The following is a 26,535-nucleotide window of genomic DNA, read 5'->3' as shown; positions in this document are numbered from 1 at the left end:
AAACCAAAATTTCTGCTTTTGAAATTCCTGCATGCTTCCATTCCAGTTCCATCCATTTCTAAAGACCGAGGAAATGTGCAATCTTTCCCTGATGAAAGTGTACGTGGATCAAAATGGAGACATAGCAGCAGATCTGAAAATTATTAGTAGGGTGGTTCTCCCCAAGGAGGATCCCGTCAACAAGCAATTGGGGAGTTTTGAAAGGCAGAAATTGATCATCAACCAAGATGCTTTGTCACAGTTAAAGTTGCTCAACAAGGTGGGGAAAATATTGATGACTTTTCTCTTCCCCCCCTCCCAAAGAATTATGACCCATTTCAAATGGATTAAACCCAGAGAGGGCTTCATATGCTCAGGATTTTGGTGTTAATAGCTTCAGGCTGACTTGCTCTTTGTCTTCAAATATCAAAGTTGAAGGCAATCCTGTTGACCAGTGCCTGAGTTCAGGTTTGGATTGAATCCAATGAAATGTAATCAAGATTGAATGAAGGTCCTGTTGAGCTAAGTGGGAAATTATCTTCATCTTGTCCTGGATGAGGACAGTGTTCCCTAAAATGTCAAGTCGATGGTCTATGATGTTTTTAAGCAGTCCAGACCAGATCATAGCTATACGTGCCTCTCTTTAACCCACTGAGATAGGACAATTTGGGAAGGAAGTCTAAGGCTTTCAGTTCATATAAAATCACTATGACTAGCCAGATGTGAACTTATTTACTTACCTAATTTTATTTATTTATTAAATACATTCGCCACCCATTTTGCTACAATAATGGTTTGAAAACTGAAGCATGACTCTGATGCAAAGAAAAACAATTCCTAATATCAGAAACAATAAGGGACAATTCTGAGGGAAATATTACTCAGATTTGAGCATTGGCTTATAAGAGGGCACTTTGGAAAATCCCTTGAAAACAATTGTTTACCTTTATTGTTAGCTACCTTAAAACACATTGAGAGGCTCCAAATTAAACTAATAATAAATATGGCTGTGTATTTCCCTGTGAGCTTGAATGTATGTACTTGTTCATTGCAGTGTGAGGCTACCAATAAGTTTGGATCTCCATCTCTGACTCCTCACTAGTAAATTACATTAGATATATATACCCTGCCATAGGTCAAAAACATTTTGAGAGCAGTAGAATGCAGCTTCTGAGATCTGCAAGTGGGCATCACACACTGCTTAGAGGTTACCATACGAGGAGAGATCATGCATTGCTAAGATCACTTAGAGGTTGGAGATACTTCTAATGTAATCTGCTGAATCCTCTACCCCTGTGACTATCTAGGACAGACTGGCAGAAAGATAATGACCAGATTGCAAGAACACAAGAGACCAGTCAGACGTGGAGACCCAAACTCATTGGCAATCTCACATTGCAATTAACAATGACATACATTCAATTTTGCAGCTACTATGATTGTTGGCCATGCAGGTACAAAGATATCCAGGGAAATGATTGAAGCCTGGAAAATGGATCCCTTGTCAGTCAATATGTGTACTGATTTACAATCAGCTTATGAGGTACTTAGAAGCTGAGGGATTGGTATCACAAGGAAACAACAGCCGATCACTGGACATCAACACACCTAAATATCAACCAATAGGAAGACATCACCTAAATATGACTCATAGAACATAGCCCAAAGAACATATTCTAGTAGAGAGAAGTTCCCTGAAAATGGGCTCCAGCACAAGTTCAAAAGTTTGGAAGAATAAACTTCTGGTCCTGCTGATCGACCTAGATTGGATCTTGCAAAGAACATCTCCTTTCAGGTTGACAAAAATTATTTGAAAGGATTTTTTTCCCTTTCTATCATAACTGGGAGATAGTTTAGGACTATTTCAAAGAGAAGCAGCTTTGCAATGTTTAAGTATTCCAGAAGAAACATTTCCAGATCCTACTGGTCAGAAATTTCTTTCTTCATTACAGTTGTATTGTATTTTAATAAATCTAATGGAATGAAAATTTAATCTTTTACACTAACATTTAATCTGAAATTTAGTATGAGTGGAAAATCATGCATATCTGAAAAAAGAAGTAATGTATGTTAATTCCACTATGTGGAAGAACTCACTGGTTGTCATTTTATGCTTAAATCTTTTCTCAATTTCATCCCTCCAGACTTTAGAAAGATACTTTTTTTGCAATCTGAAATGCCAGAAGAAAAAAAGAGGAACTAAATAAGGGAATCTGGCTGTAATTGTATCTCCTGCAACCATTTGGAAGTAGTCAGATTTCATATTAGTTTATGTGAAACTCAGAGACTACTTGGCTAATGTTCATGTCTACCTCCATCTTACATGGATAGTGAGCCTAATATATTTTCTTTGATGTTTCTTCTTTTTCTGCTTAGTCTCTGCCTCAGTCCAAATGTGTGGAAAAATGTCATCCTGGATTTGTCAAGCAGGCTCGAGAAGGAGAGCCCGTTTGCTGCTATGACTGCGTTCCTTGTCCAGAGGGGACCATCTCCACTCAGGAAGGTGGGTGATACTACAGGGAAAGCTATTGGATTCATCCAGAGCTCCTTGATCAATATGTATGTCAAAGATATATGAACTGAATTGTTTTGTTCTTAATTTTCGTGGTGTCTAATTTCTTCCATAATGGGAGAGATAAGAAAAAGATCTTTAAGAAAAGCCTCAAGTGATGAAACACCCACAATGTCTGAAGGCAAGCTGTTCCACTGGTAAATTTTTCTTATTGTTAGGAAATGTCTTCCTAATTCCAGGTTGCTTCTCTCCTTGATTAGTTTCCATCCATTGTTTCTTCTCTTGTCTTCTGGTCCTTTGGAAAATTAATTGATTCCCTCCTCCTTGTGGCAGCCTCTCAAATACTGGAATATTGTTATCACGTTCCTACTAGTCCCTCTTTTCTCTAGACTGGCCATTCCCTAATCCTGCAGCCGTTCTTCATATATTTTAGTCTCCAGGCCTTTGGTCATCTTAGTTTCTCTTCCAGATGTGGCCTTTATAAAGTGGTACTAATAGTTCACATGACTTTGATTCTATTCCTCTGTTCATACCACCAAGGATTGTATTAGCTTTTTTGGCTGCTGCCCAATATCTCAGGGGCTGCCAAAAAGAAGAGGGAGTTAAGCTATTTTCCAAATTTCCTGAGGGCAGGACAAGAAGCAACGGATGGAAACTATTCAAACAGAGAAGCAACCTGGAACTAAGGAGAAACTTCCTGATTGTTAGACAAATTAACCAATGGAATAACTTGCCTCTAGAAGCGGTGAATGCTCCAATACTGGAAGTTTTTAAGAAGAGACTGGACAGCCATTCATCTGAAATGGTATAGGGTTTCCTGCCTGAGCAGGGGGCTGGATTACATGACCTCAAAGGTCCCTTCCAACTTTTATTATTATTATTATTATTATTGTTATTATTATTATTATTATTATTGTTGTTGTTGTTGTTGTTGTTGTTGTTGTTGTTGTTTTTGTTATTCACTGTGACTCATGTTTAAGTGATCATCCATTAGGAATACAAGGTCCCTCTCACAGTTACGTTTCACCTAACCTGTACTTGTACCTTTGTTTTTTTCCTGCCCAGGTGTAAAACCTTGCTTTTCTCCACATTAAATTTTATTTTGTTAGATATGGCCCATTGTTCAAGATCTTTTTGGATTCTGAGCTTGTCTTCTTGGATGTTTGCTATTCCTGCCAGCTTGGTGTCATCTCCAAATTTGATGAGATCCCCTTCTATTCCCTCATCTATGTCAGTTATGTAGATATTGAAAAGTACTGGGCATATGTCTATCATCCAACTAAAATTAAAACATTTAAATAAATAAATAAATAAATAAATAAATAAACAAATAAATAAATAAATAAATAAATAATAAATAAATAAATAAATAAATAAATAAATAAATAAATAAGAAAATTTATTTATCCTTCCCTTGAGGATATCTGCTTCTCCCACCAGAGCAGATATAATTGGCATGCAAAATGCCATCCAAAACATTGCCACTTTGTGGGTTCTCAGAATCCTGCCTGTTCTGGCACAATTCCTGCTTTATTTGTTCCACTCCCCCGTATAATTCAATAGGCCCCCATCCTCCTAAATATCTGGACAGTTTCTACTTCTCCCAGGATATGGGATACGGTAAGGTCAGTGCAAGGTAAGAATCTAGTGAAATACCTCAGAGAAGGGAGGCTGTGGCACCTGTCAGAATCCATTTATATCATATTCATAAATGTATGTTTAAAACGTTGTTCCTGGATTCTGCCATCTCCCGAGGAGGAAGGAACAAATGTGTATTGAGTCTGTATTAGGCATTTCAAAGGAAAAGAGAAGCCTTTTGAACTGGGGGAACAAAAGGGAGGGCTAGGGTAGTTTAGCATCTGGCTTGTGTCAAGGAAGAAAGCAATAAACATAAAAGATCCTAAGTTCCTTTTTCCCACGAGAGGGATAATACGAGGTAAATGATGGGGGGCTGACCAAATGGGGTGAAGGGGGGGGTTGAACCGGGAACTCTTTATAGGGTTTCAGTTTGTATAACAGTATTAAGTCCTGTCTTGTATTCCTACAAGCAAGCATGTCATAGTAAAGATTCCTTTTGGACTAGATTTGGCTCCAAGAGTTTTGTCTTCCTAAGACGTGGTTTGGGGTGGGTCCTGACATTAATATTACTTTGTTTTCTCAGATATTGAACAATGCACCAAGTGCCCAGATGATCAATATCCAACTGAAAACCGAGTCCAATGTATCCCCAAAATTATAACCTTCCTGTCTTATGAAGAAAATCTGGGCATCATCCTTGTGTGTTTTGCCTTATTCTTGTTCTTAACCACAACCATTGTTTTAACCATATTTATTAAATACCAAGAAACTCCCATTGTCAAAGCCAACAACAGGGACCTCTCTTACATCCTCCTGGTCTCCCTCCTGCTTTGCTTCTTCTCTTCTTTTCTCTTCATTGGTCAACCAAGAAAAGCCACCTGTCTTCTCCGACAAACAGTGTTCAGCACTGTTTTCTCAATAGCTGTGTCTTCTGTCTTGGTCAAAACAATCACAGTGGTGTTTGCCTTCCTGGCCTCAAAACCAGGGAACAGGATGAGAAGATGGTTGGGAAGGAGTTTGGCCAACTCTAACATCCTTGCTTGTTCTTCTGGCCAAATATTCCTCTGTGCTATATGGCTGGCAATTTCTCCCCCATTCCCTGAGTCTGACCTGCACTCTCAGCCTAGAGAGATCATCCTTCAGTGCAATGAAGGCTCTGTCACCATGTTTTATGTTGTCCTTGGTTACATGGGTTTCCTAGCTGCCATTTGTTTCACAGTAGCTTTCCTGGCTAAGAACCTGCCTGGGGCTTTCAATGAAGCCAAGCTGATCACCTTCAGCATGCTGGTTTTCTGCAGTGTCTGGATCTCCTTCCTGCCCACCTATCTGAGCACCAAAGGAAAGTCCATGGTTGCTGTTCAGGTATTCTGCATCTTGGCCTCCAGTGCTGGACTCTTGGGCTGCATCTTCTTCCCCAAGTGCTACATTATCATCCTGAGACCAGATCTAAACACTAAGCAACATCTAATGATAAAAGCAGGGAAATGACTGTGAAATAGTTTCAAACTCATAATGTTTAACTATTTGTTATTATTGGGTTTGTATGCTTCCTTTGCATTTGTTTGACAAGTTTATTTGAACTGGAGGAAATAAAAATATGAAGTTTGTTAATCAAATGAAAAATTGAAATAATCATCAAACAATAATATAAATTAATTATTAATGAGTCTTCATCTGGTTTAAATTGATGGTAGTCCTCCTTTTCCTCAGCAACAGATTAGCCAATCTTTGGGTTAAGCAACTTTTCAAGAGAAAACACAATTGAGTCATTTCCTGGGTTTTAAAGTGGTATCAGTTTGGCAGGTTAATTAGGAAGGTATCAACCTCATCTCTTTCATTGTTTCTTGTGAATTAAAATTTCTGTTCCCCCAAGGTATGGGTTCTACTGGGGAGAAAGGGGTTAGTGAAGATGATTTGGTGTTGCAATTTCAGCATCTCTCACTAGTGTTGGAGCTCCTTCTCATTCTCCTGAAGTGCTCTTTCTCAGCAATCTCCCTTCATTTCAACTCCAGATCAAGTTCCACGCTCTTCATGGCTTCTTGTTTTCCATTCCATCTTCTGTAGGCTGAAATGCTGAACAGACTTTCTGACTTGGGCTAAGGAATTCCCTTAGTAGATGTATTTGTAGCCTGTAACTTGCTGACAGGATTGTGATATCAGTATTTAGATCAATTGGTCTGAAAAGGATTGAAAATAAAATCCATCCTGGTCTGGTTTTGGGAGTAGTAGCTCAGCCAAGCTGAGGCAAGAAGGCCATGGGTGAACACGAGTTAAGTGAAAATCAACTTTACTAAAGATGTCAAAAGAAGATAAGGCTTTCACTCAGAGAACACAGTTTATCCACAAAGGATAAAAAAATAACCAAATCTATAACACAATTCTAGCCACTTCCAAACAACTCAATTTCCATCTTTGCCAACTTCACCCTGTCCTTCAGGGGTTCAGCCAATTCTCTCAGAAGACCCCCCAAAATTCTTCACACATTCTTTTCCATTAACTTTCTGCAAGTTGACTCTTATGGAGCCCATAAGGCTGCCTTGATCTTTCAAGGATCAGTTGTTCCCCACTACCCGACACCTTGCCTTGTCCCATATCCCTTGCCTTCTCTTTCCTTCATGTCTTTCAATCTTCCAAATTACATGTTCAGCCCAATCATCTGCTATCATCACATTTTTGCCTATAAATCGCTGCCTTAGAACTGGAATCCCAAATTTTCACGTTTCATACAGTTGGAAGGGAAATTCCCCCACAGAAATTATTTTAGAAGCAAGGAACAACTCATCTTGAAGCTCTTTCCACATTCCATGCATTTATAGGGTTTCTCTCCTGAGTGAATTATGTTCAAACAGTGTCTATTTAGAACAGTATTTATCTAGCTATTTGAAAGAAACTTTCAAATATCTAGTCTAGAGAAACTTTCTAGAAAGTTTCAAATAGCTAGTCTAGAGAAAAGAAGGACTAGAGGTGACATGATAGTTGCATTCCAGTATTTTAGGGGCTGACACAAAGAAGAGGGGATCAACTTATTTTCCAAAGCACAGCAGGCAAGACAAGAAACTATGGATGGGAACTAATCAAGGAGAAAAGAAACCTGGAATTAAGGAAAAGCTTCCTAACCGTGGAGACAACTAACCAATGGAACACCTTGCCTTCAGAAGAGGAGTTTGTTAAGAAAAGACTGGATAGCTACTCATCTGAAATGGGATAGGATCTTCTGCTTGAGCAGTAGCGTTTGACTAGAAGACCTCCAAGGTCACTTCCAGCTCTATTCTGATTGGTAGTGGACCGGGTGTGATATGGATCATCCTCTGTTCTTACTTTGGGATGACCTGTCTATCCACTCCGCTCCCTTCTCTCTATCACATCCCCAGTTCTCTATTCAAACCCAATGAATACATATCAATGTACATTCCTCCAGTTAAGAAATGTATTCACAACAACAAATCACCCAGATAAAGCTGAAGCACAGGACTCTCAATTGCATCTTCAAAGCATTTGGAGCCCTTTGGGGTGGGGGATGGGGGTTCTCACAAAGCTTGAGAGATGGAAATGTCAAAGGGGACCCATTCCACCAAGGGCATCCATAAAACAAGAAAAGGCAACCAGGTTCCCCCCCAAAAAACTGTTTGCACCATCCATCATACTGTGATCACTATTGCTATCGCATCTGCAGACTTCACAGCCATTCTTGACTTAGTAAACCATGGAACTTCAAAATATAAAGAACCTAAGTGTCTTCCATGAAAATGGAAGGGTATCAGAAAGAGTGTCAAGGGGGAAAAATTCTATCCATTTTGTAAATTTCTCTCTATTTACTCAACAGTATAGTCTAATTTCCTGCTACCTAGTCAGCTTTCATTCAAAAATTTATATTTCTAGAAAAGATGGGAAATAAAATTTAATTTCAGGAAGAAGGAATTTTAAAATCAGCTCTAATTTAGGATTTGTGTGTGTGTTTGTGTGTGTGTGTGTGTGTGTGTATGTGTGTATTCATAGTGGATGAAATACCAAAGAGGAGCTCCTCTTAACATTAGGCAGGGTTCAAGGGTACAGATGGTGTTAGAAGACAGGGAGAACTAGAGTGAAGTGTCAACAACCTAGACTGCCACCAAACTCCATAGTTACAAGTGATCTTCTCCAGCAATCTCTGGAGACAACATAGGTAAAGGTAAAGGTTCCCCCGCACATGCGTGCTAGTCGTTTCCAACTCTAGGGGCCGGTGCTCATCTCCATTTCAAAGCTGAAGAGCCAGCACTTGTCCAAGGATGTCTCTGTGGTCATGTGGCTGGCATGACTAGACACCAAAGGCGCACTGAACGCTGTTACCTTCCCACCGTAGTGGTCCCTATTTTTCTACTTACATTTTTGAACTGCTAGGTTGGCAGAAGCTGGGACGAGTAACAGGCACTCACTCTGTTATGTGGCTGTTAGGCATACAGTATGGTTATAGCCTACCTGGTTGGGTTGGAAATATATAAACCATGATGTTATAACCTTAAGGTGCTAATTGGCCAATGGGTGTGTAAGTTTTTCCAATGGCCATAAGAGGGAGCTAGGAACGTGGCTTCTCTCTCTCTCTTTGCTCTCATTGTTTTTGCTTTTTTTCTTACTACTGTATTAAACCTTAGGAACTGTGTACTTGACCTTCAGACCAGTAAAAAGACATTGTATTTTGGATACTCCCTGGACTGTTGCTGTTGCTTCTCTGTTGTTATTCCTGTATGACCTGGACTGTTTATCCGGATTGTGTTTTTGTTTTTACACCTAATAGTAAAGTATTTTTCTGTTTATCACAACTCAGTGTATCTGTGTGCTTACTGTGTGACTCTTACTATTCTCAGTACGCTTTTGCCTGTGTAGGTTTTTACGCAAGTACAAAAAGAGGGGATTAATCAACTGATTACAGAAGAAGAAATTTTCACAGCAATTAAGGAATTGAAGGTGGATAAAGCACCAGGTACGGATGGCTTGACTGCGGCCTATTACAAAAATTTACAATTAGAGATGATAAAACCGTTAAAGGAACTGTTCCAGACAATCCAGAGGGGTGGAAAGGTGCCACCGTCTTGGAGAACAGCTTTTATTTCTTTGATTCCAAAGGAAGACCAAGATGCTACTCAAGTTAAAAATTATAGACCGATATCGCTTTTAAATACAGATTACAAGATATTTGCTAAGGTTTTGGCTAATAGACTGATGAGGGTTCTGCAACAGGTGATTCATGGGGATCAAACGGGGTTTATTAGTGGTAGGCAAATGAAAAATAATGTGAGGCATATAGTTGATGTGTTAGAGTTTTTGGAAAGGAACAACCAGATCGCTGCGGTGCTAATTTTTTTAGATGCTGAAAAAGCTTTTGATCAATTGAATTGGAAATTTTTGTTGAAAGTTTTAGACAAAATGGATTTTGGGGAAAATTTTTTACAACCGATTAGGGCATTATATCAAAAACAAACTGCCCGAATTATAGTTAATAATAGCTTGACAGAAGCATGTAATATTGAGAAGGGCACAAGGCAAGGGTGTCCGTTATCGCCCTTGTTATTTGTGTTAACATTAGAGATATTATTGGTTAAAATTCGGAATTCGGAAAAAATTAAGGGGATACAAATTGGAGATCAGGACTACAGATTGAGAGCATTCGCAGACGATCTGGTTGTTACAGTGACCCAGCCAGAGAACTCTGTTGTGGACCTGATGGAGATAATAACACAATATGGGAAGGTTTCTGGATTTAAAGTTAATACACAGAAAACCAAAATTTTGGCCAGAAATATGACAGCTTCGCAAAAGGCTCTCTTAGAAGGACTAACTGGATTTGAGATTGTTAAAAGGGTTAAATATCTGGGGGTGATTTTGTCGCCCTCTAATACAAAGCTATATAAAAATAATTATGAAAAACTATGGGGGAAAATTCAAAAAGAATTGGAGAGTTGGGAAAAATTGCAATTGTCTTTGTTGGGACGGATTGCAGCAGTAAAAATGAATGTCCTGCCTAAATTTTTTTATTTCAAATGATACCGATTCTTAAGAAAGATTCTAATTTGGAGGAATGGCAGCGAGGTATTAATAAATTTGTCTGGGCAGGAAAAAAGCCACGAGTTAAACTTAAGATTATGCAGGATACTCGTGAGAGAGGTGGCCTTAAATTGCCTAATTTTAAATTATATTATGAAGCTGCTGCATTAGTAGGATTAAGTGATTGGATTAATTTGACGCAAGGGAGGTTATTAAATCTTGAGGGCCATGATTTGTTGTTTGGCTGGCATGCATATTTGTTGTATGATAAGAAGGTAGACAACGTGTTTAGGGTGCATATTTTAAGACAGGCATTGCTGAGAGTTTGGAAGAAGTATAGACATAAGTTAAGTTGCAAGATACCATTGTGGGCAATTCCAAAACACGCAATAGAAAATATACATGCTGGCTTCAAACATGATGTGACTACGTACAAGGAGATCCTTAGTTTGGAAAGAAATGTTTGGTGTTTGAAATCATATAGCCTCTTGCGAGAAGAGAAGGTTGTTCAAAATTGGTTTCAATATATTCAGTTACGGGCCAGGTGGAAAGAAGATCAGAAAAATGGATTTACAATGACTGATGAAAATTTGATAAAGCAAATTAGAAATCAGGGACCAGCACATATCAAATGGATATATCTTGCATTGATAGAGATTGACTCAGAAACAGAGCTTGTTAAGGATTGTATGATAAAATGGGCCCAAAACATCCAGGAAGTTATCACAATGGACACGTGGGAAAAGATTTGGGTGAGGAACGTAAAATTTCCTCAAGCTCAAAATCTAAGAGAGAACTTTTACAAAATGTTTTATAGATGGCATTTAGATCCTAAAAAGCTTGCAAGTATGTATCCGAATTATCAGCCTAAATGTTGGAGGTGCGGTGATGAAGATGCAACATATTTTCACATATGGTGGACATGTAAGAAGGTTAAGGCTTTTTGGATAAAAGTCTGGTGGACTATGCAGAAGATTTTTAAACAGAGGATAAAGTTTTGTCCGCAACTTTTTTTGTTGGGAATAATTGCAGACGCTACAGTTGTGGACACCAAGTTGATGTTGAACTTAATTACGGCAGCAAGACTTTTGATAGGCCAATATTGGAAGAAAGAGGAACTGCCGACCATAGAAGAGTGGACTTTAAAGGTTTCCGACCTGGCAGAGATGGCGAAGATTTCGGCCTATTTGAAAGATCATTCGCAAGAACGCTATATTATGGAATGGAGAAAATGGATTGAGTTTATCCAGAACAAGTATAGGGTTAAGAAGTTTTATGTAGCATTTGAATAAGTCTTCTTTCGTTTTTTTTCTTTTCTTATTTTAGTTTCTTTTTATATATATTCAATATTACTAAGGCTTGTTTTATCCTATGTAAGCTAGAGAGTGATAGATTTTAGAGTTTATAGTTGTTAGTATATGATTGTTTGTGATTGCTTTTTATATATATACCTTGTATTTAGCTTTGGGAAGTCGGGGGGAGGGGGGGAGGGGGGGAGGTAGGGGGGGAGGAGGGAGGGGGAAGGGGGGATTTTTAAAGGAAAATTGTATCTTAAAACTTTTCAATAAAAAAAAAAGACATTGTATTTTGGATACTCCCTGGACTGTTGCTGTTGCTTCTCTGTTGTTATTCCTGTATGACCTGGACTGTTTATCCGGATTGTGTTTTTGTTTTTACACCTAATAGTAAAGTATTTTTCTGTTTATCACAACTCAGTGTATCTGTGTGCTTACTGTGTGACTCTTACTATTCTCAGTACGCTTTTGCCTGTGTAGGTTCCCGATAACTCAAGAAGCACTTTGCTAACATTGGTTATGGGTCCAGATACGTACTGAGAGTTAGTACACACAGTATCATAGCTGAGTTTGTGTTAGCTATCCGGCGTAAAAAGGGCACAAGAACAGTTGTCAGGCATCTCCTGGATAACCTGGTTAGATGGGACCAACTACGTTACATGGTCTACAAAGTGTTGCTTGCCGCTGTGCAAGGAACAACTATGGGCTGTAGTTGATGACCCTCCAGATGTGACTGCTTGGGATTCAGAAGATGAGGACGATGCACAGAAGTTTAACCGTGACAATGAAAAGGCTCTGTGCATAATTGGACTAACACTGAATGACCAGCAGCTTGTCCATATTCGTGGTGAGGTGTCTGCTGCTAGGTGTTGGACCACTTTGCGACATATCTACATTCGTGATACTGTGGGCACACACATACACCTCACACGTAAACTGTTTAGGGGTCATCTTCAAAAGAACGGGGATGTTAGCCCATTTGAACTTCATGAAGACAACTCTGCAAGAGCTACACAAGAAAGAATTGATTTTTTCAGAGCTGCATCAGGTTTATATCATCCTGTCCTCCTTAGACAACAGTTATGATGCATACGTATCTTCTTTGGAAGTTCTGTCCAAAGATGAGATGACACTGCCAGGGATAACCAGAAGATTGCTGGAGGAGTCCAGAAGGAGGCAAGACAGAGACCAGCAGAGAGAGCCATCTCCACAAGAGGAACATCAGTATACTACTGCTTATACTGTTAAAAAATGCTATTCTTGTGGGGCTAAAGGGCATATAGCTAGGTTCTGTTAGGAAGGGTAGAAAACAGAATGCGGATAGCAATAGGAAGACAAAGAAGGACATTGGTTTGGCTGTTTCTAATGAACCAACAGCCATATACAACGATCTGTGGGTGGTTGATAGTGGGGCTTCCCAATGTATCACCAAAGTCAAAGAGGGTTTTGTCCATATGAAACGCAGCAATCAACATGTTTCACTGGCCAATGGTTGGAGGATGAAGGCCTCTGGTGAAGGTAATGCATACTGTCCATATATTGACGAAAGTTTATTTATTTATTCATTTTATTTATTTTTGGGACTTATATGCCACCCTATCTCCCGAAGGACTCAGGGCGGCTAACAACAATAAAACACAATAATACAAATGTTAAAAAAAATAAACTAACAAGCCCCAATGATAAAATGATAAAATATTAAAAATATTCTATTTAATTGCATCTACACAACCAAAGGATCTGCCATCAGATCCTCCCAAGCCAAATTCTGGTGGTTGTGGCAAGAAATAAGGTCACCACCATCCACCGCACTGTGGGTGCTGCCACCATCTCAGCTGCAGACCTCATATTACACTGTATATTTAAGAAACCAAGAATCTTCAGGATTTAATGGCTCTCAGTGTCTTTATCAGTGTGGAGAAACAACACAGATAGTGTCAAACAAAGTAAAACAAAAATTTCTACCCACTCTATAATTTTCTATCCCTTAGCCAATGACATAATCCACAGGCTGTCACTTTCCTGTCTCTTAGGCAGCTCTCATGCAAAAATGGATATTTCTAGAACAGATTGCAAATGAAATTTCACTTCAATCACAAGAAATTATAAAATCAGATCAAATTTGGATTAATACATGGAAATTTAATGGAAAAGAAAATCCCAAACTCTTAACATTAGGTTGGGTTCAAGGATAGTGATTTATTCTATGGCGTTAAAGCACAGGCAGCACTAGAGTTAAGTGTCACCAACCTAAAGTGGCACAAACTCCATAGCTCTGGGTGTCCTTCCCTAGCAGTCTCTGGAGGCAAGAGACCCCATTGAAGGACAGCAGAAGTCACTTTTCTGGCTGTTGAAGTATCTTCCTCTAGCATAACTTTCTGGACATGTCCTAACAGGAAGGGCTAAGACCATTAGAGAACAGTGCCCCAAGGGGTGTATCTGTGAATTTTCACTCACTTTTTTCCAGCTCTCTCTCATTACATGGAAGAAGTTCAGTCACAAGAGAAGAAGTCACAAGAGAAGTTCCTTCTCACAATCCCTGGCTCTGAGACCTCTTCTGGATCTCCAGTGTGTGAATTTGATGTAAACATCAGGCTGAAACAACATGGGAGAGATCTTACATCAGAAAACTATAAATGCCACCGGTTATGCTCTTTGTGGCTCAAGTTACGGGACAAGCAGGAGCTGTGCTCTTGAATCTACTTTCTCTTCCAGGTGAATCTTAGTTTGTCTCTGTTTGAATTAGGAAAGCCACATGATATTCCATCCTGTAAGAATGCTTTGAATTCTGCTAATTCTTTTTTAGAAAGAGAAAAGGGATTGATTCACCCCATCACTTATGGACCTTCTGCTTCTGATGCTGATGCTGCTGGTGTCCCTACCAGTCTCTGGGAAGCTGAGAATGAAGTGCCCACTGAATGTGGACCACCAGGATGGAGAAAAGCCATGGAGTTATTATAGGCCAGGAGATCTTCTCATTAGCATAGTCATCTCTGCCTCAGAAATGGCACCTGCAGCATTACCTTTCGACATGGCTCCTTCCAATCACATTCAGTTGTAAGTCATTCACTGTGACGGAGTTTCATTCCCTTCATTACTAGTTCTAACAATCTTCTTTTTTTCCTTATTTTACTTATTCCTGTATTGCAGAATCTGACTAATTTTAGCCTTTTAGCCTTTCCCAGAAATAAGACAAAAGAGAGAGGCTATGGAAATTAAAAAAAGAACAAAAAACTATTCATTTATTTATTTCCATAACCTCTCTCTTTAGTCTTATTTTCTGGGAAAGGCTAAAATCCAAACATGAGGCAAATCCAAACATGAGGCCCCCGACCTTCGCTCCTTCTGGCGGGATCTAAAAACTTATTTATTTGAGCAATCCGGCCTGGTTTGATGGGTTAAGGGTTGGGTTTTTAACATGGTTTTAATTACTGTTTATATCGGGCATAATATTTAATTGTTTTTTAACTTTCGTACTTCGTTTTTAATATTTATTGCCCTGTACACCGCCCTGAGTCCTTCGTGAGAAGGGCGGTATAAAAATTTAATAAATATAAATATATAAATATAATATAAATAAAACCTGAAAGAAGTCCACATTAATTTCCTTTTTCTGTTGAATTTGTGACTTGAATGTTTTTGAAAGTAGTGATTGTTGTAGTTTCCCTTGCCCAGCTTATTTCCATATTTTTATAACCACTGATTGATACTCAATTCCTGATTTTTATAGGAATAGAGGATGAATTTTCTGGGTGACTTATCAAAAATCCTCTTCCTTTTAAGATTCTTCTACTTTAATGACTGAATTTTTTGCAACCTGTTTACTGGGCTGATGAAAATTAGTACTGCTACAAATAACGGTGTATTTCTGATTTTTAATCCTTGTGGAGGATTATTATAATTATTATAATTATTCTCTGGTTTTAGATCAATATTGGCTTAAGACTCAGCTTGTGGAGAAAAAGAGGATTAAGTAGAGAAAAAGTATTTGGTTGTTGCTGTTGTTGATGCTAATATAACATAGGTATGGTTTTATACTAGTTTAATAGCTAAAAAGACAAAAAAAATACTACCCATGATTTTCAATATTGAAGTGCTTAACAAGAAACATCAGCTCCTGAACAATCTCACACTTGGCTACAATATCTATGACAACTATTTGAACACATTTGGCACTTCAGATGCCTTGCTGGACATGCTCTCTACTGGAGAAGCCAATGTTCCCAACTACAGCTGTGGAAGGAAGGACAACCTTTTGGCACTTGTTGATGGAGCTGACAGGGATATCTCCATCCAGATGTCAACATTAGCAGGCACCTATAAAGTCCCACAGGTTTGCATTTGCCTATGTCTTTCTGGTAAAGTGAGTAGTTGAGTGATAGATCCAAAATTTTCTTCTCTATGGAATTCAAGAACTGTTTGAATGAAATCATCTGAGAAGTATCTTAAGGGTGGATAAAAGGACTTCAGCTCCTGCCCTGAGATCTCAATTGGGAATTTATACAATTTATAATTTAAAAAATTAGGGCATATAATTATTATTTTTTTGAAAAAAAATATTGGTATGAAAACTGCTTGAGTCCCAAAACTTTGATAGAAAAAACAAATTTTAATTAAAACATTTTTGGATTGAACAACTGACAAATTTTATTAGGAACTGTAGTTCTCCCTCTCTTTTTTTTACAACTTGAGAAAAAGCTAAAAATACTCCCCAAAGAATCCAAGATTTTCAAAACAGCGAAAGACATAGCCATCCTCAGTAAGGTTGAAATGCATTGACTGCTGCAAATACACCTTCCAGACTGACAAGCATCTTCCCTATCACTTGTAGAGAACATACTTGTATTTGTGGATACAAATCTTCCGTCCAGAGATAGAAGATGTAATACGTGGTTGTAATTATGTGAATGTCAACTATGTAAGAAAGAGGGAGATCAATATCCTGGACTGCACATTAGAGAAATGACCTATTTGGTATCCTAATAATAAAAAAGTATATTTCCTGTGTGGTCAGAATTCAAAATGTTATATAATATGGCCCTCTTTTAGAAGAAATTAGTTCAGTTGAGATCTTCATATGTAGTCTGATTGCAGTAAATTCTGAGAGTGATAATACCATTTTCATTCTTTATGCTTATTCTGTTTTACTTTTGTTAAAAAAAACTTCTTTTACATGCAGTCTTGTTAATGTTCTGTGTTTTATATTCTTTATCTTGATATGGCCCAATGACTAATCAACAAGAGACTGTTCTAATAGGTGCATGAGGAAAAAAGATGGATTTATTAAAAGCTAAAAATTTGGACTTGGTAGGACCCCAAATATAACACGGCACTCTTCATTACTTTTTCAGATCAGAAATAAAATTGCTTCAGAGGCTCTGAGTGATAAAAGACTGTTTCCTTTTTTCCACCCAATGCTCCCCAAAGAAGGGTTCCAATACCCAGGAATTCTCCAATTGCTGCTCCATTTTGGATGGATCCTAATTGGTCTCTTTGCTCCAGACACAGAGAAGGGAGAGAATTCCATGAGAACTTTTATTCCTATGCTTGTCCAGAATGGAATTTGTGTTGTTATCTCACAACGATTCTCAATAACTGGTCATACAGCACCTCTCATGGATGTCATCTCCAAGTGGAGACAAGTGAATGTCTTTGTTCACTTCATAGAATTTGCTTCCATTTTCGACAGAATTCTTCCTTTCCATTTAACACTTGAAAGTTTACCAGGACCCATTGAAGGGAAAGTCTGGATCATGACAATGGATGGAGTATATTCAATGAAAAAGCACAGGCTTCTCAAGTATGTCCATAGTATTTGTAGCTTTCCTCCTCAGTGGAAAGAAAAGACAAAAGATGATCCCTATAAAACAGATTTCTTTGTGAAACGTGAATTTCAAGATGAGTATTTTCACTGTTCTGTTTCAAAACACATCTTTTCTGTCAAAGGCCAGAAAAGGTGCACCCAGAAAGCCCCACTGGAGACCCAAAAAAAGAGGAATAGAGTGCAAATCCCAAATGGAGGTGTTACTTACAGCGCCCTTAAGATTCTGGCCCATGCCTTAAATGCTGTGTCCAAATCCCAGAGGAGAAGGAAGAAGGGAAAAGAGAGATTGGGGGCTCCAAGGCTGCAGCCATGGAAGGTATGGGGTCCCAACAAGGATCCGTCAAACTAAACTCTTTTTCAGGGTGTTTGGTGCTCTCTGAGTTTCATTCTTTAAGATCTTGAGCTTCTGTATAAGATCTTGTACTTATTGGAAGAACGCTGCATCTGGGAAAAATGTTCCCAGAGATCTTCTGATTTTAAGTTCCTGTTAACCATCGTGAACACGGTGGCTCAGTGGGTTAGGATGCTGAGCTTGTCGACCAGAAGGTTGGCAGTTTGGTAGGTCGAATCCCAAGTGCCGCGTAACAGAGTGAGCGCCTGTTACTTGTCCCAGCTTCTGACAACCTAGCAGTTCAAAAGCATGTAAAAATGCAAGTAGAAAAATAGGGACCAACTACAGTGGGAAGGTAACAGCATTCCGTGTACCTTTGGCATCTAGTCATGCCGGCCACATGACCACAGAGTCATCCTTGGACAAATGGTGGCTCTTTGGCTTTGAAACGGAAATGAGCACTGGCCCCTAGTGTCGGAATCGACTAGCACATATGTGCAGGGGAACCTTTACCTTTAAACCAACATGACTCTTCTGCTTTGGTCTCTTCCTTGTCTTCTGGAAGGCAAAGTAGCTGATGGAAATTTTGTGCAATGTCTTCTGCACGTGTGATGCCTGCAAGGGGATCTGATATGATTCCACTGCATCATTAATGAGATTATCATCAGATTAATAATATGATTATTATCAAATCATTAAAATATACTACTTTATTATAATCAATAACCACTCTATGTAAAGAATAATATCAGAAAAACAGCAAATGAAATCCTAAAGAAAGATCTAGATTGTGCTGCCATCCATTTGAGTTATATAAGACAATGAATCAGAATAGTGCTGAAAGGGACCTTGGTGGTCTTCTAGTCCATTCCCCTGCTGAAGCAGGAGTCCCTATATCATTTCAGACAAATGGCTGTCCAGTCTCTTCTTAAAACTCTCAAGCGATGAAGCACCCACAACGTTTGAAGGCAAGCTGTTCCACTGGTTAACTGTCTTCACTGTTAGGAAGTTTCTCCTTAATTCCATGTTGCTTCTCTCTTTGATTACTTTCCATCCGTTGTTTCTTGTCTTGCCTTCTGGTGCTTTGGAAAATAAATTGATCCCCCTCCTCCTTGTGGCAGCCTCTCAAATACTGTAATCTTGCTATCATGCCCCCCCCCCACTCTCCCAGTCCTCCTTTTCTCCAGACTGGCCATTCCCAAATCCTGCAACTGTTGTTCATATATTTTAGTCTCCAGACCTTTAATAATTTTAGTTGCTCTTTGTACTTTTTCCAAAGTCTCAATATCTTTTTTTTAATGTGGTGACCAAAACTGGATGCAGTATTCCAGATGTGGTCTTACTAAGGCTTCATAGAGCAGTACTAATACTTCACATAAGTTTGATTCTATGCCTCTGTTTAGACATTCTAAATAATTTATGTGTCAAATCTAAGATGCTAAAAATAGTTATTTTCCAACTATTTTTTACTTACCTACACACCTCTCTCTATCATGCAATCATTTTTTTTCCTGGAAGCTAGGAATTTAAAAAAGAGATCAAGATAGAGTTATTATAATTCTTGCATCACAAAGGTGCTTTTTCAGGAGAGAACTGGACTTTCTTGTTTTTTCTTTGAAGATATTTCACTTTTCATCCAAGAAGTTTCTTCAGCTCTGACTCGATGGTGAGGAATGAAAGGTTTTATATTCCAATGAAGGAGTACATTTGAAGCTCAGGGTTGAAATGAGGGATCTTTTGTGCTCTGAGTTTGTTTTTTTCTTGCAGATGTTTCATTACCTTAACTAGATAACATCATCTGTGCTAGTATGGAGTGCTGCTTGCTGTCTGTTTATATTCTTATGTCTTTTCCTCTCTGGGTGGGTGGGGGCGATCTTAGGGATTCTTTGTTTGGGCTGTTCATCAATGGCTCTGTGGCAGTTTCTTGATTGGAGTATTGCTTTCTTGATTGTTGGTCTGATGGTGATCTATGTTGATCTGAGTGCTGATTACCAGTGGAGAAGTGCTGGAGTGTCTATGGAGATTCTCAGACATTTGGGTCATAGTTCTCCCAAAGATGCTTTTTCATGAGGCAACTGGATTTTCTTGTTTTTCTTTGTCAAATTTTGCCAATTGAAACTATGATTAAATCTGTCTATATATTGGGAAAATAAAGAATTTTCATCATGCCTTTTGACTGCCAGTTGGTGTTCGTGGATGCGTTCTGCTAGTCTTCTGCCTGTTTGTCCTACATAGTGGTTTTGTTGCAGTTATTACATTGTATGTTGCAGATGACTCCTGGCTTTTCCTCCTTCTGAGCTTTCTGAGTCTTTGGGTTTATATTCCTGCAAGGATTTATATTCCTTGCAGACAGTTGGTCATTTGTATTCTTTTAGAGATTCATTGGGGCCATTTGGAGGTTTACGTCTGTCCTCAGGGTCACCAGTTGCCTCCTGAAAAAGCACCTTTGGGATAACCCTGACCTGGATGCCTGGTAATTTCCACAGACACCTTGCATCACAGAATTATGATTTATCTACTTACCTTCCTTTATTAATGAAAGTGTAGAAGAATCAACGACCAAGGCATAATTGTCGTTCATAACTCCCCATTTTTATGTTAGATTAAAATTTATTTGAGCACAAATTTTAAGGTAGTTGTATCCACTTAATTATCAGACCATCCAGCACTCAATTAAGGAGATCCCCACTCATCACATCATGAAGCATTTTGTTAATTATTTGCTAACATCAAAATTATAGCACCAGCATTCACTCAATCTATTAAGGAAATGTAAGGATATGAGGGAATGATTTTAGAAGGTCAGAGAAAGAGATGCTGCGTAGGGCAAGCTCAGATCAGATGGCAGGGAGGGAACCATAGCTGCGTAACAGGTAGAGAGAGAAAAAAACTCAGAAAAAAGATCCTCCCTAAATTTTAGACAGGCAAAAGAGGTGGTGAAAGATTTATACGTCACACTGTTAATGGTAGTCTTATAATAAAGTAGAATTCGTTCCTGTGGTCATTTTCCCCATCTGATCTACCTAAAGGAAGATTAACCTTGCAACTTTCTTCTTAACAAATCCTTGCTTTCTGATAATCATCCTGTTCTTTTCAATCAGTTCATGATTACTCTAGTTATTTGGGGGTGTTGTCCAATTTATTTGTGACCTTTCCTAAAACGTTCCCGATAATAGACACTATTTTTTGTCAAACACATCTTTTCAATATACTCTTTGTCAGTGTACTGTGTGATTGAGAAATTTTTGTTCTTGAGTTCTGAAGTTATTGATGAGATTTGTTTCCCCAACTCACAATATTCGCACATTAAACAAATGTAGAAGAAAGATTCAAATTTAAAAAGGCCATGTGAGATAAGAAACCAAAATTTCTGCTTTTGAAATTCCTGCATGCTTCCATTCCAGTTCCATCCATTTCTAAAGACCGAGGAAATGTGCAATCTTTCCCTGATGAAAGTGTACGTGGATCAAAATGGAGACATAGCAGCAGATCTGAAAATTATTAGTAGGGTGGTTCTCCCCAAGGAGGATCCCGTCAACAAGCAATTGGGGAGTTTTGAAAGGCAGAAATTGATCATCAACCAAGATGCTTTGTCACAGTTAAAGTTGCTCAACAAGGTGGGGAAAATATTGATGACTTTTCTCCTCCCCCCCTCCCAAAGAATTATGACCCATTTCAAATGGATTAAACCCAGAGAGGGCTTCATATGCTCAGGATTTTGGTGTTAATAGCTTCAGGCTGACTTGCTCTTTGTCTTCAAATATCAAAGTTGAAGGCAATCCTGTTGACCAGTGCCTGAGTTCAGGTTTGGATTGAATCCAATGAAATGTAATCAAGATTGAATGAAGGTCCTGTTGAGCTAAGTGGGAAATTATCTTCATCTTGTCCTGGATGAGGACAGTGTTCCCTAAAATGTCAAGTCGATGGTCTATGATGTTTTTAAGCAGTCCAGACCAGATCATAGCTATACGTGCCTCTCTTTAACCCACTGAGATAGGACAATTTGGGAAGGAAGTCTAAGGCTTTCAGTTCATATAAAATCACTATGACTAGCCAGATGTGAACTTATTTACTTACCTAATTTTATTTATTTATTAAATACATTCGCCACCCATTTTGCTACAATAATGGTTTGAAAACTGAAGCATGACTCTGATGCAAAGAAAAACAATTCCTAATATCAGAAACAATAAGGGACAATTCTGAGGGAAATATTACTCAGATTTGAGCATTGGCTTATAAGAGGGCACTTTGGAAAATCCCTTGAAAACAATTGTTTACCTTTATTGTTAGCTACCTTAAAACACATTGAGAGGCTCCAAATTAAACTAATAATAAATATGGCTGTGTATTTCCCTGTGAGCTTGAATGTATGTACTTGTTCATTGCAGTGTGAGGCTACCAATAAGTTTGGATCTCCATCTCTGACTCCTCACTAGTAAATTACATTAGATATATATACCCTGCCATAGGTCAAAAACATTTTGAGAGCAGTAGAATGCAGCTTCTGAGATCTGCAAGTGGGCATCACACACTGCTTAGAGGTTACCATACGAGGAGAGATCATGCATTGCTAAGATCACTTAGAGGTTGGAGATACTTCTAATGTAATCTGCTGAATCCTCTACCCCTGTGACTATCTAGGACAGACTGGCAGAAAGATAATGACTAGATTGCAAGAACACAAGAGACCAGTCAGACGTGGAGACCCAAACTCATTGGCAATCTCACATTGCAATTAACAATGACATACATTCAATTTTGCAGCTACTATGATTGTTGGCCATGCAGGTACAAAGATATCCAGGGAAATGATTGAAGCCTGGAAAATGGATCCCTTGTCAGTCAATATGTGTACTGATTTACAATCAGCTTATGAGGTACTTAGAAGCTGAGGGATTGGTATCACAAGGAAACAACAGCCGATCACTGGACATCAACACACCTAAATATCAACCAATAGGAAGACATCACCTAAATATGACTCATAGAACATAGCCCAAAGAACATATTCTAGTAGAGAGAAGTTCCCTGAAAATGGGCTCCAGCACAAGTTCAAAAGTTTGGAAGAATAAACTTCTGGTCCTGCTGATCGACCTAGATTGGATCTTGCAAAGAACATCTCCTTTCAGGTTGACAAAAATTATTTGAAAGGATTTTTTTCCCTTTCTATCATAACTGGGAGATAGTTTAGGACTATTTCAAAGAGAAGCAGCTTTGCAATGTTTAAGTATTCCAGAAGAAACATTTCCAGATCCTACTGGTCAGAAATTTCTTTCTTCATTACAGTTGTATTTTATTTTAATAAATCTAATGGAATGAAAATTTAATCTTTTACACTAACATTTAATCTGAAATTTAGTATGAGTGGAAAATCATGCATATCTGAAAAAAGAAGGAATGTATGTTAATTCCACTATGTGGAAGAACTCACTGGTTGTCATTTTATGCTTAAATCTTTTCTCAATTTCATCCCTCCAGACTTTAGAAAGATACTTTTTTTGCAATCTGAAATGCCAGAAGAAAAAAAGAGGAACTAAATAAGGGAATCTGGCTGTAATTGTATCTCCTGCAACCATTTGGAAGTAGTCAGATTTCATATTAGTTTATGTGAAACTCAGAGACTACTTGGCTAATGTTCATGTCTACCTCCATCTTACATGGATAGTGAGCCTAATATATTTTCTTTGATGTTTCTTCTTTTTCTGCTTAGTCTCTGCCTCAGTCCAAATGTGTGGAAAAATGTCATCCTGGATTTGTCAAGCAGGCTCGAGAAGGAGAACCCGTTTGCTGCTATGACTGCGTTCCTTGTCCAGAGGGGACCATCTCCACTCAGGAAGGTGGGTGATACTACAGGGAAAGCTATTGGATTCATCCAGAGCTCCTTGATCAATATGTATGTCAAAGATATATGAACTGAATTGTTTTGTTCTTAATTTTCGTGGTGTCTAATTTCTTCCATAATGGGAGAGATAAGAAAAAGATCTTTAAAAAAAACCTCAAGTGATGAAACACCCACAATGTCTGAAGGCAAGCTGTTCCACTGGTAAATTTTTCTTATTGTTAGGAAATGTCTTCCTAATTCCAGGTTGCTTCTCTCCTTGATTAGTTTCCATCCATTGTTTCTTCTCTTGTCTTCTGGTCCTTTGGAAAATTAATTGATTCCCTCCTCCTTGTGGCAGCCTCTCAAATACTGGAATATTGTTATCACGTTCCTACTAGTCCCTCTTTTCTCTAGACTGGCCATTCCCTAATCCTGCAGCCGTTCTTCATATATTTTAGTCTCCAGGCCTTTGGTCATCTTAGTTTCTCTTCCAGATGTGGCCTTTATAAAGTGGTACTAATAGTTCACATGACTTTGATTCTATTCCTCTGTTCATACCACCAAGGATTGTATTAGCTTTTTTGGCTGCTGCCCAATATCTCAGGGGCTGCCAAAAAGAAGAGGGAGTTAAGCTATTTTCCAAATTTCCTGAGGGCAGGACAAGAAGCAACGGATGGAAACTATTCAAACAGAGAAGCAACCTGGAACTAAGGAGAAACTTCCTGATTGTTAGACAAATTAACCAATGGAATAACTTGCCTCTAGAAGCGGTGAATGCTCCAAAACTGGAAGTTTTTAAGAAGAGACTGGACAGCCATTCATCTGAAATGGTATAGGGTTTCCTGCCTGAGCAGGGGGCTGGATTACATGACCTCAAAGGTCCCTTCCAACTTTTATTATTATTATTATTATTATTATTATTATTATTATTATTATTATTATTATTATTATTATTATTATTATTATTATTATTATTATTATTGTTATTATTATTATTATTATTATTATTGTTATTATTATTATTATTATTATTATTATTGTTGTTGTTGTTGTTGTTGTTGTTGTTGTTATTCACTGTGACTCATGTTTAAGTGATCATCTATTAGGAATACAAGGTCCCTCTCACAGTTACGTTTCACCTAACCTGTACTTGTACCTTTGTTTTTTTCCTGCCCAGGTGTAAAACCTTGCTTTTCTCCACATTAAATTTTATTTTGTTAGATATGGCCCATTGTTCAAGATCTTTTTGGATTCTGAGCTTGTCTTCTTGGATGTTTGCTATTCCTGCCAGCTTGGTGTCATCTCCAAATTTGATGAGATCCCCTTCTATTCCCTCATCTATGTCAGTTATGTAGATATTGAAAAGTACTGGGCATATGTCTATCATCCAACTAAAATTAAAACATTTAAATAAATAAATAAATAAATAAACAAACAAATAAATAAATAAATAATAAATAAATAAATAAATAAATAAATAAATAGATAAATAAATAAATAAGAAAATTTATTTATCCTTCCCTTGAGGATATCTGCTTGTCCCACCAGAGTAGATATAATTGGCATGCAAAATGCCATCCAAAACATTGCCACTTTGTGGGTTCTCAGAATCCTGCCTGTTCTGGCACAATTCCTGCTTTATTTGTTCCACTCCCCCGTATAATTCAATAGGCCCCCATCCTCCTAAATATCTGGACAGTTTCTACTTCTCCCAGGATATGGGATACGGTAAGGTCAGTGCAAGGTAAGAATCTAGTGAATTACCTCAGAGAAGGGAGGCTGTGGCACCTGTCAGAATCCATTTATATCATATTCATAAATGTATGTTTAAAACGTTGTTCCTGGATTCTGCCATCTCCCGAGGAGGAAGGAACAAATGTGTATTGAGTCTGTATTAGGCATTTCAAAGGAAAAGAGAAGCCTTTTGAACTGGGGGAACAAAAGGGAGGGCTAGGGTAGTTTAGCATCTGGCTTGTGTCAAGGAAGAAAGCAATAAACATAAAAGATCCTAAGTTCCTTTTTCCCACGAGAGGGATAATACGAGGTAAATGATGGGGGGCTGACCAAATGGGGTGAAGGGGGGGGTTGAACCGGGAACTCTTTATAGGGTTTCAGTTTGTATAACAGTATTAAGTCCTGTCTTGTATTCCTACAAGCAAGCATGTCATAGTAAAGATTCCTTTTGGACTAGATTTGGCTCCAAGAGTTTTGTCTTCCTAAGACGTGGTTTGGGGTGGGTCCTGACATTAATATTACTTTGTTTTCTCAGATATTGAACAATGCACCAAGTGCCCAGATGATCAATATCCAACTGAAAACCGAGTCCAATGTATCCCCAAAATTATAACCTTCCTGTCTTATGAAGAAAATCTGGGCATCATCCTTGTGTGTTTTGCCTTATTCTTGTTCTTAACCACAACCATTGTTTTAACCATATTTATTAAATACCAAGAAACTCCCATTGTCAAAGCCAACAACAGGGACTTCTCTTACATCCTCCTGGTCTCCCTCCTGCTTTGCTTCTTGTCTTCTTTTCTCTTCATTGGTCAACCAAGAAAAGCCACCTGTCTTCTCCGACAAACAGTGTTCAGCACTGTTTTCTCAATAGCTGTGTCTTCTGTCTTGGCCAAAACAATCACAGTGGTGTTTGCCTTCCTGGCCTCAAAACCAGGGAACAGGATGAGAAGATGGTTGGGAAGGAGTTTGGCCAACTCTAACATCCTTGCTTGTTCTTCTGGCCAAATATTCCTCTGTGCTATATGGCTGGCAATTTCTCCTCCATTCCCTGAGTCTGACCTGCACTCTCAGCCTAGAGAGATCATCCTTCAGTGCAATGAAGGCTCTGTCACCATGTTTTATGTTGTCCTTGGTTACATGGGTTTCCTAGCTGCCATTTGTTTCACAGTAGCTTTCCTGGCTAAGAACCTGCCTGGGGCTTTCAATGAAGCCAAGCTGATCACCTTCAGCATGCTGGTTTTCTGCAGTGTCTGGATCTCCTTCCTGCCCACCTATCTGAGCACCAAAGGAAAGTCCATGGTTGCTGTTCAGGTTTTCTGCATCTTGGCCTCCAGTGCTGGACTCTTGGGCTGCATCTTCTTCCCCAAGTGCTACATTATCATCCTGAGACCAGATCTAAACACTAAGCAACATCTAATGATAAAAGCAGGGAAATGA

The 26,535-nt window shown here is 38.6% G+C and overlaps 1 protein-coding gene across 1 annotated transcript; it reads left to right on the top strand.

The window, feature by feature from the left end:
* Positions 1 to 73: 73 nt before the first annotated feature.
* Positions 74 to 26,535, top strand: LOC310633285 (vomeronasal type-2 receptor 26-like; the record flags this gene model as incomplete). Its single annotated transcript, XM_083350984.1, has 4 exons — positions 74 to 259; positions 20,942 to 21,154; positions 23,251 to 23,377; positions 25,631 to 26,535. The coding sequence occupies 4 exons, from the start codon at positions 74 to 76 to the stop codon at positions 26,533 to 26,535; spliced, it is 1,431 nt and encodes a 476-aa protein (XP_083207110.1).

Source organism: Vipera ursinii, assembly GCF_947247035.1.
Source record: "Vipera ursinii genome assembly, chromosome: 2".
NCBI lineage: Eukaryota > Metazoa > Chordata > Lepidosauria > Squamata > Viperidae > Vipera > Vipera ursinii.
The sequence above is the reverse complement of the archived record's forward strand: the minus strand, read 5'-3'. Positions and strand labels throughout refer to the sequence as shown.